The sequence below is a fragment of the Melanostigma gelatinosum genome (assembly GCF_949748355.1).
Source record: "Melanostigma gelatinosum genome assembly, chromosome: 3".
Taxonomy (NCBI): Eukaryota; Metazoa; Chordata; class Actinopteri; order Perciformes; family Zoarcidae; genus Melanostigma; species Melanostigma gelatinosum.
Window position 1 is genome coordinate 5,800,917 of NC_136636.1, and position 14,458 is coordinate 5,815,374.

Consider the following 14,458-nt stretch of genomic DNA (forward strand, 5'->3'; position numbering starts at 1 on the left):
CCAGCTCGGGTCTGCAATGAGGACACAGCTGAAGGTTAAAAAACAAAGACAGCCCTCAGATCACTGCTCCACATCGTGACTTTCTCAAGTCACAAAGTGAATTAGCAGTACAATACAAAACAATAATACTTGTACTACTGACAGTAAATGTCATGCAACACATAAGTACAACAGTAAAGTGCCAAATGTTTGCATTGCTTTCACAGTGTTACTGTTGCAGAAGGTCTTACATAAGTCAACATTCTCTTATCATTTCACACATCAAGCCCATTTAGTTGTACAGAATAACGTTTATGCTGTAACATGTCCGACTGCAGAGACTTCTGTCAGAATCTTGTGCAAACTAATTCAAAGTACAGCTGACCTGGACTGATATAAAATACGATCATAGTAAATAAATATGAAGGATTGGGCTGTCTGGAGATCAAAGATTAAACAGATTTCTCAGCCGTTTATTCAAAACATTAATATGTGCACGTGCATACTTATCCAGTTATAGTTAGTATCAGTTATAAATTAGTCTGGAAGCGTTGATAGTTTACTTACATTTCTACAAAGGTTACTTTTACAGAGCGAAATGTAGGCCGGACTTTATTCCACAATATGTCAATTTTAAGATCTCTTGCGAATTGACAAATGCGCTGGGCTTTTCCTAGAAAAAAAACTTTCTTTTGACAGAAGTTTCACATGCTGCTCACCGCGTGTTCGGGCCACGATGACAGAAAACTGACCCAGTTTTGAACAACGTTGTGTGAAACAGCCTCATTATTGCTAATTTGATGTTCCCAAATGAGCCCGACATGGATTCAGGAACTGAAACTGGGTTTAAAGGACTTAAAAGACTCGTGGGAATCCCAACCTGTTGTGTTTTGCCTCCAACATTAAAATATCTTAGACCACTGCTGTAAGCGAATGGTGAAACACACACAGTGCTAAGCTCAGTTAAAGTCCAGTATCAAAACAAATACAACACATCAAGTATCAGACCAAACTACATCTAAACGCAAGTTGTTGCGTCAAGACAAATCTTTTGTGTTGCGATCCAGCAACGTGGCTTACCTTTGTATCCCTTTGCAGACCTTCGGTACGTTTCCATTCCCATGAATTGCATATATTTACATATAAATGAGACTCGGCACATTGCATTGATTTATTTAGAAACACATGTTGACTGCACAGCCAAGTCCAGTTTCAAGTTCGAATGACACATTTAGATCATTACACCACGTTGAAAGTACTGCTGCTCAAACATGTGACCCATGTGTTCACAACAGACCATACAACATATTAAAAACCCCCTCACACACACACACACACACACACACACACACACACACACACACACACACACACACACACACACACACACACACACACACACACACACACACACACACACACACACACACACACACACACACACACACACACACACACACACACACACACACACACTTTCATGTAGTAAACATGAATATCTGCACGGCACATCATCTGTAGCTTGTAACTATGCATTTAAAAGCGAGCACTTTTGGTTTTGATTCCCTCGGACAGTGTAGCGTCGGACGTGGACATGCTGCGGACAAACATCCGGTCTCACTATCATTCTGAAAGTGCATTTTAACATTCGGCTCGGAACATGAAGTCCCACACCTCCTCGGTTGTGCCGCGTCCAATACCGACGGTGGCATTTGGCAACTCTTCTCATTCACACCCAAGCTCACGCTTCAAGTGATTTGCTGGCAACACATTCAGATGATTGTAGAAGAGCGGTTTATTCAGCGACGACTTCAAGCAGCAGAGCTCTCCAAAGTGACTTTGTTCGCCGTGTTCACGAGGGAAAATGAAAAACGGGAGATGCTCAGACTTGTGATTTAGAGCTCATACTTTCATACTTCTTGATAAAAAGAATGTCGCTTTTTTTCCTCCTCAATATTCTCATACATTTCAAAACTGGGATGTGAAAGTGTTAAGACGACAATAAGGCAAACCTATTCTCCGGCATCACTGACCAGCACTGTATGCTTCTCTGTATACGTAGGCTTATCACCCACACCAATGTCCACGAGACCAAATGCAGGAAGCGGTACACACAGCAAACACAGAGCCGCACTGGGAGACGCCGGTGTGACACGTAATCCACAGTGAGGCGGTCCTCTGCGGCGTCAGATTAAAAAAAAAAAACAGGGAGTCCATTTCGCCATCGCTTTATTTGTGCGGCCTGACGCGTCGCACCACTTTGTCCTCGAACACCTTCCTCATGGTCTTCTCTATCTGCTTGAGGAAGACCTGAGGGATCCGACCGCACAGGGTGTTGACCGTGTCCAGGAACTTGGTCTGGATGGGGTAGAACAGCGACTGGAACATGTTGTCCTCGAAGGGAAACTGCAGGAACAGAGTCATTGTCTTTGTGTCAGTTCGGATCCCAATGCTATTTCAGTTTGATGTTTTTTTTTGTTTGTTTGTTCTTTTAAATGGGACATATCAACGGGATAAATGGTGTTTACTAATTGCATCAGCAGGGGTGGGGTGAGGGTGTTCTGTATTCAACATAAATTACGGCCCAGCTCGTCTTTAAGAGGCTTATCTCCGCGGTGCAGGAAGGGGAACTGACTCTGTAGCCGGAGAAAACAAATTCTAAATAAAATAATTAAAAAATGACCCAGATTGTTTTATGCAAGAGAATTTGTATCACAGAGAAAATACTCAAAGCTGCTCTTTTTCTGAGCTGAAGGCATTAAAAGGAACAGTGCAACATTTCGGGAACTATGCTTCTCCGGTTCTATCCCAGGACTACGCATCAACACGTCTCAGTAAAACGTGAATGTATCCTACAGGGATACTTACGTCACGTATTGCATCATAGACTACTTTGAACGCCGGCTGCTTGTCGTCGTGATACACTCCCCGATTGCCATGGAGAATGGACACGCCCTCCTCTTCCGCCCCTTTGCAGTTACTCCCGTACATACAGTGATCTGGCCTGTAGTTCCACTGGCAGGGAAAGATGAAGAGACACTCTGGGGAAGAAGAAAAACAACAAGAACACATCATTGCTATGCATTACACCGAACACTAAGGACAGGAACTCATGAAGGTTTTTAAAAGGCAGGTTTGTGACGCATATAGACAGCTAGTTTTGAACTACGGTATAGAACATACATATCCAACCCTTCCTCAAACTTACAAGGGGATTATGCCAACAAAAAGACCAATTCACTAACACCGGCGACGCTAACTCAACCGTCGCTCTGAGAGCACTCAACGGCCGCATCGGAACAGAACTCAGTCTGCTGCCGACGTCTGCCCGTTGCCTGCAGCCACACGTTGCCCGTGTTGTTGACTACCGGTAATCCAGAGTCATGTTGTAGACCGGTTTATCAACAGTGAAATGAGACACAATTGATGTGAACATGTTGAAACTGCTGTGTTGAACGCAAAACGTTCACAGTTGCACAGTTTGGTATTGTGGTAATGCCTCTTGTGGGCCTTCAATGGACCTCTTTGAAGCATCTTTCTAGGGGTACACGCTGTGTTTTCAGTGTGATAATACTGTGCGCTGTGATCATTGTAGAAGAGCTCTACCTGGGTTGTAGTGGAAGATAATGTTGAGGAGGTCCTGGTCTCCCCAGGTGATGTGGTTCTTGTACTTCTGATAGAGTGGATGTAGAATATCCTCCCATGAGAGGCCACTGGGGATCATGCTGTTCTGAAATACCAACAACAACATTCACTCGCAAACAGCTCCAGAGAATTTAGTTTTTCTTCCAAAAACACATCATCAAAGGAAGAGCACATTTACATGCCCGCTGCCATTCGCTGGCAGTATTAACAGCTGGAGAGCTGCTAAATTGAGTTCTGAGGGCAGAAGTCTGTGCTTGGAGCGCGGTAATCAGACAGCTTCAACCGCGGCCCACTCAGAGCAGCGTGACTGGAGGAAACAACCTTCAGAATGCAAAAGGGGAAACCACAGCTCACTTTGGGCTTTTTTTTTATTTTTCCGCACACGACTACGTTTGGAAGCTCACTTTGAACATTGTGCTGCGGATCCTTGTGAGGTTCATCAGCATGACGCCGGAGTTGACCCCCGTGACTCCGTAGAAAGGGTGGCGCGCAAAGCGGCTGTACCAGCCAATCTTCGGGACCTCGTGCTCCGGCGCCATCGCTGCCAGCTGGGTGCCGTTGAAGGACTTCAGGAGGCTCCAGATGTCGTCCATGGGCCGCAGGAACAGCACGTCGGTGTCCACGTAGAGCAGCGAGTCCACGTCTTTCAGGATGACCTGGGGAGGACACGACGACGTTTATCATTGGGACGTTCACGGCCATGGTCGTTCATCTAATCGAGCTAGGATGGGCAATACACCGTGAAATAATCTAAAATGACAAACGGTGATATACTACACTGTTGGGTGCACCTTGCACAGCTTGCTCTCCCAGACAGCCACTTACATATGAATAAAACATAACTATAAAGTATGCAGAAAGCATCAAGAGGTTCAGTTCAGACCAGACCAACATAATGTCTGAGTGGGGGGGATTCGACATCAAACAAACCCTTCAATATTTTAATATAACTGCTGACTTGGTGACTTTCTTGGTCGAGTCTTTTGGAGCAGGTGCTGCTGGCTACTTCCGTTGGCAACACTGGGCTGGGTTTTTGTCGTTGGATGAAGTTGAGTTTGAGCCGTTTCAACGGCCTCGTTTTATGCGTGTATGTCCACAGCTTTACATATAGTTCAACATTATACATTTCCTCAGTTCAGAAAGGGTTGACCACCTCGGATTTCAGAAGTCAGAGTGAATAATAATGGTGTGACGTGATCTGTGGAAGAATTCACATCTCATCAAACATCGAAGTTGTGCGCTGCAGTGGGAGAAGAAAATGCGGACTTCCAGTGTCTGCTGAGAACAATAAGAAGAGTTAAAGATAAGACAATCTGATGGATTGTGCCGTCACTCTACGGCAGACAAATCACAGTCTCAGCCAGTTTGGCGGACGTAAGATTTCCCGCTTCAGAGCTGAGAAACTTTGAGAGTTGACACTATATTCATACAGCCGAAGTGACTCCCCAGTATAAGGACAGAGTACATTTAGTCTAAGTACAATTTCAACCTACTGGCACTTTACTTGGAGTATTTCCCTTTAATGCTACTTTATACTTACTATGTACATCTCAGAGGGGAAAGATTGAAGCTTTAGTTAGTTCTCTCCCATCGCAGGGGGAGAACAGTTGAATCAAGAGAAGAAACCATGACAATGGCTAGAACACCTGACGTTACGGTTGGTGAAGACATAGTGGAAGACAGGAGGCACACTGGGGGATCCACCACATATGTGCAGGTCTGACCCAACCCGCCTGAGAGCTTGGTGTAAAAGGAGTGTAACAGACCAATTTCAAGAACAGAATTGGATTTTTTGCAGCATTAACTGCCAAAACATCTGGGGAAGGACGCGACGGTACTGAATCAGGATGGACCGATCCGGCCTTTCCATAATCCAGAGGCAGAGAGACCACAGGGTTCTCAAAAGGTATTCCCCGTTCACTGATCGCCTTACAGCCAGAGAAATTACCTACGGTAAAGTGAGCTTTTTAAGTTGTTTCAATAAACACCAGCAGAAAAAGAAAACTCAATGGCCGTCACTGGATGAAATGGCCGGATTCAGCCTCTGGAGACCGCTTGTTAATGTGAACGCTGCAGAAAAAGTGTGAAATCATCAATAATCACAGTAATGAATGACCCGTAACCACGCACTGGGATGAAATTAAAGAGTGGGGAAACGCTGTTTAAGAAACAATTTAACATTTGTTCGTAACATGGGTTGAGGACATTATGCACGGGGAGGATACGAGAGGAGATAAGTGCTGCAGGCTTACGGGGAGGAAGAGTCTCTGAGCAGCACAGGGCTTGAAGAGCTTCTTCCACTCGTCGGCGTTCCCCACGGAGAAGGTGATGGGGTAGATCCTGTGCTGGAACTTGGCGGAGACGGCGCGGGGCCACTGGTTCAGCTGGAAGTAAGGAGACACATTTTAAAACGGAGGGAACTGTCTGACGGACTTCTTCAAAAAAAGGTAGCGGAAGTAAAAGTGCGTGCGAGAAACGGCCATTGTCAAAACTATCCTGAAAGCTAATCTCTCTCTTTTAACAGATTTATCGACATAAAATGTAAAAGACTGTCCGTGGGTCGTGGTGCCGTTTGATTAAAAAGCTGTAGCATAAACAAGGGACGGCACCTTCCTAAACACCGCAGTGTATCGCCGAAGCTCGAGTTATCCGAGCGGTTAGGCGGCGAGCTCCCTCCATAATCACCAGTTTGGCCCTGAAACGCACCGAGGGAGCGCTGCGAGGCCATTGGCGGCGAGGACAAGGAATCAGAGGAGATTATGGACAAACCCATCAACCCTCAACACGTGGACACCATGTCTCTTTACGCTGTGCGTAGACATAAGCTCCTAGCTGTGCATACCCAGCATATGTGGCCTATTATCGAGCACACCTCTGTCTCCCGCAAGGGAATTTGTTTTTTTAAACACATGGCAATGATTCCCCGCTACACACGACGGCAAGCACACAGGTTTAGGGTTTCGGATTTAAAAGCTGTTCAAGCAGGCTTAGGCGCTGTTTAAGGTCCATTAACGTGATGTTAATAGACTGCGAGTTACCATATCAGTGGAGCGAATCAAAATCCCGCCAGGCACCTCTGTAAAGGTGACTTTGAAGTGATGCATGGCGCTGGAGGGAAAAAAGAGCAGGGTGTCTTGGTGATATACGACTCCCCAGCCTTGAGATAAAAGGGTTATATGTCTGTACCAGAGGGAGTCAGAGTTAAAACGGCTCTGATCTTGATATCATCTATTACAAAGAGAGGGGGGTGGGGGGTGTTTAACGGACTCACTAAAGAAGTGTACATGGAATATAAAAAGAGCAAAAGTCTCCGCGGCTCCACATTTGATGTTATTGTAAAAACCCTGCACTGTATATATTTGGGCATCGGGGCCACTGGGGGGGGGGGGGGGGGGGTTCTTACCTTCTCTTCAAACTGCGGAGCCAAAGGGTCCTCTGCAAATATGTGAAACGTGATCCTCTTGAGGCTGAACAGGAGGGCTGATTTGACCATGGCGAGGGTCTCGTCCACACGATCCCCACAGGCCACCACAGCCAGGTGCATGACCTCCTCCGCCCGTTTGCGCTTGGTCACAGGTCGGGCCACGTTACCCCGACGTTTGCTAGAACAGGCACGCAAAAGACAGGGGTGAGAAAGTGCTCGGAGTCTGGTACAAGGAAAGGGAACAGAGAATGTACAATAGTTTAAACTGAACACAGCTCCACTGGAGTGTATTTTCAATGCAACAATAAGGACAAATGGACCCCATTCAGTGAACAAAGGATGTAGCCTACAACGATGTTTTCAGATCTAAATGGGCCAAGGCCATGTGTGGGGAAAGTGGAGCTTAAAAGTTTGACTGGACGATAACAACTACTCTCCAATATCTGCCCAGCCATTGTTCATTTGCATTCAACTGCCGTTATTGCTAGCAAACAAAAAAACAACACAATGCGACCCTTTTATCCAACTGTAGAGAAAGACTCTCCACTCTGATGCTCTTTTAGATCGAATCTACTCTTTTATCTTTTCACGCTTCAAATTGTGACAAAGTGTAAATACTACAAGAAGCATATGTATAAAACACGACAATTAACGTTAGCTACAGCTAACTAGCCGGTTGCTAGTCAACATAGCTGGCGGAGTAAATGCTTTCAAAATAAATCTTTCTCTAGGAGGCTCGTTAAGACATTGCTAATGTTAGTTATACGGTTCCTAAGAATGAGAAATGTAAGAGCCTCAAATGGTTTATAAAGTAAAATGAGACACTGGACATTTTTGCGACAGTTAAGCAAGTAACGTTTGCAGGTTAATGATGAATGCTGAAAGTAGAGAAGTGTTGTTCCGCGAAACGGTTGAATTACGCTTGCTAGCGCTTGCTAACGTTTGCCAACGTTTGCTAACGCTAGCTATCATAAGCTATTGGCCTCCAGACAAAGTAAGGCTGTAGCAGCACAAACCCCGAGCGTACTGAAGTGACGATGTTTTTCTATTTATCAATTCAATTTTTCATTGGTGAGAGTAAGAATATGTGGTCTGGGCTTTAGAGTGTGTTTCATGTGCAGAATCGGACCAGAAGTTTTGCAGCAGAATGAACTGCAGGTTGAGATCTTTCCATTGACACCCAGCAACTATATCTGTTGAAAACACTTCCACTTGTGGCCAAATCCATCCCGGCACATGGAAGCTCGAATCACCCGTCAACATGTCACTGATGAACAGCAATGGCATGCCACTTCATGAGAATCCAGACGGGTGAAACAAGCGATGCTTTCAACGAAATAGCGGATCATCACTTTCATCCTCCTTGTCAGACAGGCAAGGTGAAAAATCAGGGATTTTTCTCAAATACCCCCCCCCCCCCCACACACACACACACTACCACTTCTTTTCTTTTGTAGCTCTGTTAAGCTTTTGAGCTTCCGTGCTCAAAAGGCAAGGAGGTCCTTTATCTGATGTAGAAATGTGCTCCCTCTGCAGATCTGCTGTTGTGTTAAAATACACTCAGCAGTGCAGAGTGACTCCCACTACGATACGGAAACATTTGTACAATGGGGGGAGCCCGAAGCGGAGGCCGACATAGTCCACACGCTCCATGGGGCTGGTTGTGATAACAGCATGTTCAACATAAATGTTGTCATAGCCGCAGGGAGAGAAGACTGGCACATGAAACATTTATAAACAATAAAAGAACAGAGAACCCGTCTATTTTCAGCATGAAGCGTTATTTTGGGGAAAACAGTGGATGGTAAATGGTTTTCCAAAAGGCATGCGTCTCCCGGGAGCCTGGAGGAAGCGGCCATAAAAACGGCTGGGAGGAGTGAAGAGTGAAATTTGACAGGTGGGTTTGCAGGGCGGCCTCCGAGCGTGACACTTCGTTTTCTGCATGGCCGACGGACAATGATGAACCGCAGATTAGGACGAACGAGAAGGTGCTGGGAAATCTTGTCCGCTGCGCTTCAAAGGCCGGCGCTCCGTCAAGGTTGTCGAACACTCACAGTCCAATACTCCCGCTCAAAATGCAATCCATATCTCCTGCACGGCGGGGGGGGGGGGGGGGGGGGTGCAGTGACGTTATTATTCATGCAAAAATAAATGCCCTTGAAATGATTTCTGCGGAACATTGGACGGACAAAAGAAAAAATTCCCTTTGTTGCATTAAGCATTGGGGCTGCTGCACACGATGTTTTGTGTCATGGCACCGTTCGCCACATCTGGAAGCAGTCAAAAAATTTTAAAAAGCACAGTGGAGGTACAAAAGGATTGAATTCATTACTACAGCCAACCCTTTTAAATCATGTGGGAGGGGGAGAAAAAAAAAAGCAGTCCCTTTTAAAGATAAAGTCAAAGAAAAATGTAGAGAGTGAAGAGTACAAACTACACCAAAGAACACCTTGAAGACATTTAATTAATCAGCATATCACGGGGTCATTTGGTGGACTTGTATCCAGCATGAACCAGTGGGCTACAAGACCATTCATCTGAACATGTTCCCGTCGTGCCCTTCCTCTAGAGGAGGTGGACCAGACTTCTGCTTTTCTAAATGCAATGCCACATGTCCAGGAAACCTCCGGATGCTTCTTCAGGCCGACTCAGGGATCGGAGTATATTCAACACGTTGCCAAGACGTGGCAAAGCAGAGGAAATTCAGAAATTTCCGCAAAAGCTGTGGCGATTGGTCGAAAACCCCCCCAAAAAAAACGGGTATTGACGTATCACCATTCGCGAAGCCTTTTCGGATGATTTACAAACATCAGGATGTCCAGCTGACTGGCCTAAAACCAAAAATCCCTTTAACGTTTCTCAAGTCCAACTCTTTCCACGATCAAGATGTGCCCATTAAACTTAATGACATTTTACATACACGCTTTAAAAAGGGAATCACTGAAAGACCTAAGAGGGTCAAGCCCAGTAAATCATCCATGAGACCACGTGTTGAACATCAGGTACTGAATCAATGTAAGACGTGGACGAAGTCACCGTGACGTCACCCGTTGGTTTGTGGACGACCGTTTTGTTTGGGCGTCATCATGCTTCATTGAGGAAGACTTGAAACTAGTAATCGAGACCGTAAACTCATGTTTACGATGCTTATTGAGGGAATAAACAAGTGAGAAGTAGGGTAATTTTCTCATAGACTTCTATACAATCAGACTTATTTTTCCAACCAGAGGAGTCGCCCCCTGATGGCCATTTGAAAGAATGCAAGTTCGAAGACACATCAGCATTGGCTTCACTTTTTTTAGACCCGGAGGTTGACACCTGTACTGAATACACTTGAATTACATCTGCGTCGTAGCACAACCGTAGCACGCATTTTAAGAAGCGAGTTACACTGGGAAAGCGTCGGCAGCGAGACAGTTGTTGCCCGTTAGCTAAACCATGCTAGCTTGGGTTAGCCACAATGGATGTATAGCTCGTATAGAGAGCGTCTTCGGGATGGCAAATGGGGAAACCAGAGCTGGTCATTTCATTGAGCCTGCACACAGACAGTGGGGGGGGGGGATGTTAGAGTTGATGCATCAGCTGATCAATGAATCAATGAATTGTTTCAACATATGCTGGATCAGTAACTGTTAAGAAACGGCCATCTATCTTCTTAAAATCCAGCTTCTTGTGTGTGCAACTTACAGGTAAAATGCCCTGTTGTGACGATTATACGTCTATTAACAAGTCTATTAGGGCTGCAACCGACACAGTTTCAGTGTCAATTATTGATATTTTTTGATCAATCGATTAACTGTTCAGAGTATAAAATACTTGACAGTAGTGGAAAATTCACACTAGAATTTCCCAGAGGCTTCAGATTGATTGTTTTGTCCAACAAACAGTCCAAAAACCCCAAAGATATTCCATTTAAATGGTTTAAAACAGGGGGAAAATGCAGCAAAATCGCATATTTGTGAATCTGAGAACCAGCAAGTGTTTGGTGCTTTGCTGTCGACTAACCTTCTGTAATTTCACGATTTGATTAATAGCCTGTGGTTTATGTATGGTGTCTGTCTGGTGGGGGCCGATCACTATTTTAGGCCACAGGAAGTAGTGTGATGTGTCAAGAGGAAATGATATGATTGGGAAAAACAGGGATGTTTGTCTACGAAGCACGCCGCACAGGAAATCTGTCGGGCCGCTCAGATTCACAGATGAATAGAGCGTCGGAGGCAAAGACACGTGGGAGCACATATAGCACACCTATATGATCCGTTTGGTGCCAAAGTCAGGGGGAATTATAGAGGCCACTTAAATCAATCATTCAGCAGTATGTGCTGGACTTGTTCTCCCTATGATCCACTGTAACAGAGCAGCACTATTTTCTGCCAAGGCTTGTATGTGCGTTGCCAGAAAAACTACACCCATATTGTTCAGATTCCTCTGGCTTTTCTCATCCCAAACATCTGATTAGCGCATGCAATTAAATGGGAGAAAGTGTTTTCGGAGGCCCAGATGCTCAGTGCGTTTCCCTTAATCGCAGCTGTCAGTCTTGAGCTCTTTCCAAACCCGTTAGTGATTGCTGTTTTTTTATTCTTTCTTTTTTCGGCCACCGGTGACCCCTTCCACCCCATCTCCCTTATCAGTGCCGAGCACACATGGAGGAGCGTGGGTTTGTGGGGAGGACGCAAAAGGTCCTTTCTCAGTGTAACGCCTTGATGGCTTTTATCGCGCGAACGGCGTCCCGAAACCCTCCAGTCTGGCTTCTGGAGTAGAATACATATTACAGAGAGCGGGTATCTCCACCACCACGTTGTGGCTATTATGGCATTCCGCCCGGGGAGGGGAGGGAAACGTAAGGGATGTGGGAGGCTGGAATTAGAAAGCTGGAAGACATAATAAGAAATGGAAGAAGAAAAAAAAAAAAGGCTCCCATTCTTCACCAGAAATAGCAACTGACAAACTCTGCCTTTTGTCTCAAATTGAAAGGCCGCAAATCAGATCATCTGCCAGTGAGCAGCTTCTCTTTCAAATCACACCTGACAAGCTTTTTCACTCCCACATTAGATTGTTTTTTGGCAGACTTTGACGAGAGAACAGGATGGGTTTCCTGTCGTTTCCAGTAATATCTCACAATTATGTTAACAGGCCACCCAAATCATTCTGTGCTAATTTGTATTCTCATATATATATATATATATATATATATATAGCTAATTATTACTCATTCTGTTGTGCTCTCTGCAAACACTGCCAATATTTCCACCCAACCACATTAGTCATGCTCTCTGCTCACATTTCAGCCCCTGATTGCAACAGCGTGATTCACAGTCCAGTCAATAAAACAAAACAAAAAGCAGAATGGATATAAAATGCAGTCACGCGCAGCAGATATGTCCACATGCAAGTGTCCCTTGACAGATCAGGCTATTGTGAAGCCAGCGTCCTTGGAGCACAATGTGGGTCATCTGGTGCAGAGGGAGCAGGAATTAACAAGCTGACAGGAAAAACGGGATTCTGCAACGTTTAAGTAGTTCAACGGTGCTTTTTCGCGTGCGCACGAATGGGAAACAGGCGTGGAGGGGGAAAAAGGGGGCTCGTCAAGGCTGTAATGAAAGACACACCAACTACCCCCTCTCTCACCTCTTTGCATTCACACCGGCGGCCCCTCCGTTGATCGCTCTCCCCTCTTTTCGTCCCCCGAGAGGCTCCGCTTCCGCACGCGCAACGGATTTCTTCGCAAACTTCGCTGCAACATCGCGTCCGGGCTCCGGGGCCGACCGGGAAGTGTTGCCGTCCTCCTTCTTCTTCGCCGCCTCCTCCTCCACAACTTCTTGCAACAGCGGATCGTCCGCGGCGTTGCCCCCCAAAAAGTACAAAAGTAGAAAAACTCCGAAACACACGGCGATCACAACTACTTTGCAGTGGATCCGCATGGCGAGAGCGACTCGTTGTTGCGGCTGGAAGAGGCAGACGGGACGCCGCTCATGTCTGCGGCCGACGGAGAGCAGCCCGCGTTGACATTTTGTTGCCGCTCCCCGCTCGCATTCTTTTTTTTCTGCAGATGATGATGATGGAGAGCGGAGAGGAGCTGCTGCACGTCCATGGAGGATTACACGGCGGAGGCGTGGCTTCTCCAGCGTTACCGTAACCATGGTCGTACTACCGCACTATTATATTGAAATGTGTCTGTTGTCAGAATCAGAAGCGTTAATTTGATTTGCACATACAATACATTTGATATGGTGGATGGTGCATGACATTAAACAATCAATCAACACAATGCAAAAAATAGAAGCTAAAAAAATAAAAATTGACAATGAAATATAGTGCACAAACAAACAGATAACAGTACTTTAAACAAGTAATGTAATGTAAAGGAAATGGATATTCATATTTAAATGTGGTATCTATTTATAAGAAAAACGATTGAACTATTGGCACTGTAAGTTTTGGAGGAGACGTTCATATTCAAATGCATCAGTTTTAATTTGTAAAGCAATAAATGCAATGATTGCTATCATCAAGTGACCACAAAGTCGGTGTGTTGTATGATTTCTTTCTGTAGATCCCACGTAAAACTTGAGGGCGTCATTTTTATTTCTTGTCTTTTCAAAGAGGAGAAGTTTTTTGGCTTTATCGTCTCGTTTTCAAAAGAAAGTTTTGTCCTCGTATTTTGCAATTATACATCTTAGCAGTCACTGCACACATGCAGAGGCTTTGATTCCGGGCATTCAAAATCCAACTACAGCAGAATGTGATTAAGTATTGAGTGCTCAGTATGCAGTAGAATGGGCCATGTGACATTACTGGGTAAGCAGCTGAGCTGTAGTTCATTTCAACTACTTGTACTGTTGGGTACATGCTTCATATTGTATATGTTTCAAGTAGGTACAGAGTAATTAATAACTTAAGCTGTGAAATTAGAGTAAAAACTACAATGTTTGCCTCTGGAATGCCGTAAAGTCGGCATATAAAGTAGCATCAAATGGAAATAGTCCAGTGAAGTGCAAGTACTTCTAAATTGTATTCAAGTAGCTACAGTAATTGAGTAAATAAAAAGTTACATTCCACCATCACTGCACTCCTGACAATGGACTTTCATCGATGAAGGTTTAAGATGTTTTTTGTCTTTGTATTTTAAATCATGCATTCAATTGTGAAAGTAAGAAAACTAAACTATTTGACATTTTAGCTTTTTCCCCCCTGTTAGCTCTTCAAGGACCTTTACCATGGAACTCAACTTGGGGACAAATGGGTGCCACTTCTAGTAATTAACCACTCATAATGGTGATGTTGTGGCAAAAGCACCACCATTATGTTGTGGCTGAAAGAGAAGAGACGTAGTTCTTGGAGTAGCAACCAGCGGGACTGTTTAATGCACACAATGGCAATTCATAACAAATCCAAAGTGTTAGTTCTTAC

General features: G+C 44.9%; 1 protein-coding gene across 2 annotated transcripts; it reads right to left on the reverse strand.

Annotated features, from left to right (window-relative positions):
• Positions 1 to 1,238: 1,238 nt before the first annotated feature.
• gxylt2 (glucoside xylosyltransferase 2) lies at positions 1,239 to 13,162 on the reverse strand. Of its 2 annotated transcripts, XR_013773141.1 has the most exons (8): positions 12,677 to 13,162; positions 7,028 to 7,226; positions 5,877 to 6,008; positions 4,029 to 4,280; positions 3,586 to 3,709; positions 2,848 to 3,020; positions 1,420 to 2,385; positions 1,239 to 1,298 (listed from the first exon to the last, which is right to left on the reverse strand). XR_013773141.1 is itself a non-coding variant. In XM_079297087.1 (7 exons), exons 1-7 carry the CDS (start codon positions 12,967 to 12,969, stop codon positions 2,209 to 2,211), a joined length of 1,350 nt encoding a protein of 449 aa, XP_079153213.1. In that variant the 5' UTR covers positions 12,970 to 13,162; the 3' UTR covers positions 1,268 to 2,208. The 2 variants fall into 2 exon arrangements, 1 of the variants encoding a protein (XP_079153213.1); XM_079297087.1 differs by having other exon boundaries at positions 1,268 to 2,385.
• Between the last annotated feature and the right edge of the window lie 1,296 nt (positions 13,163 to 14,458).

Bases quoted from the DNA above. Each gene is read 5' to 3' on its own strand.
- gxylt2 (XM_079297087.1), bottom strand. From the start codon at position 12,969: ATGCGGATCCACTGCAAAGTAGTTGTGATCGCCGTGTGTTTCGGAGTT. The intron at 6,009-7,027 runs GTAAGAACCCCC...CCTTACTTCCAG, and splicing joins CTCCGCAGTTTGAAGAGAAG to CTGAACCAGTGGCCCCGCGC. The intron at 2,386-2,847 runs GTAAGTATCCCT...CTGTTCCTGCAG, and splicing joins TCTATGATGCAATACGTGAC to TTTCCCTTCGAGGACAACAT.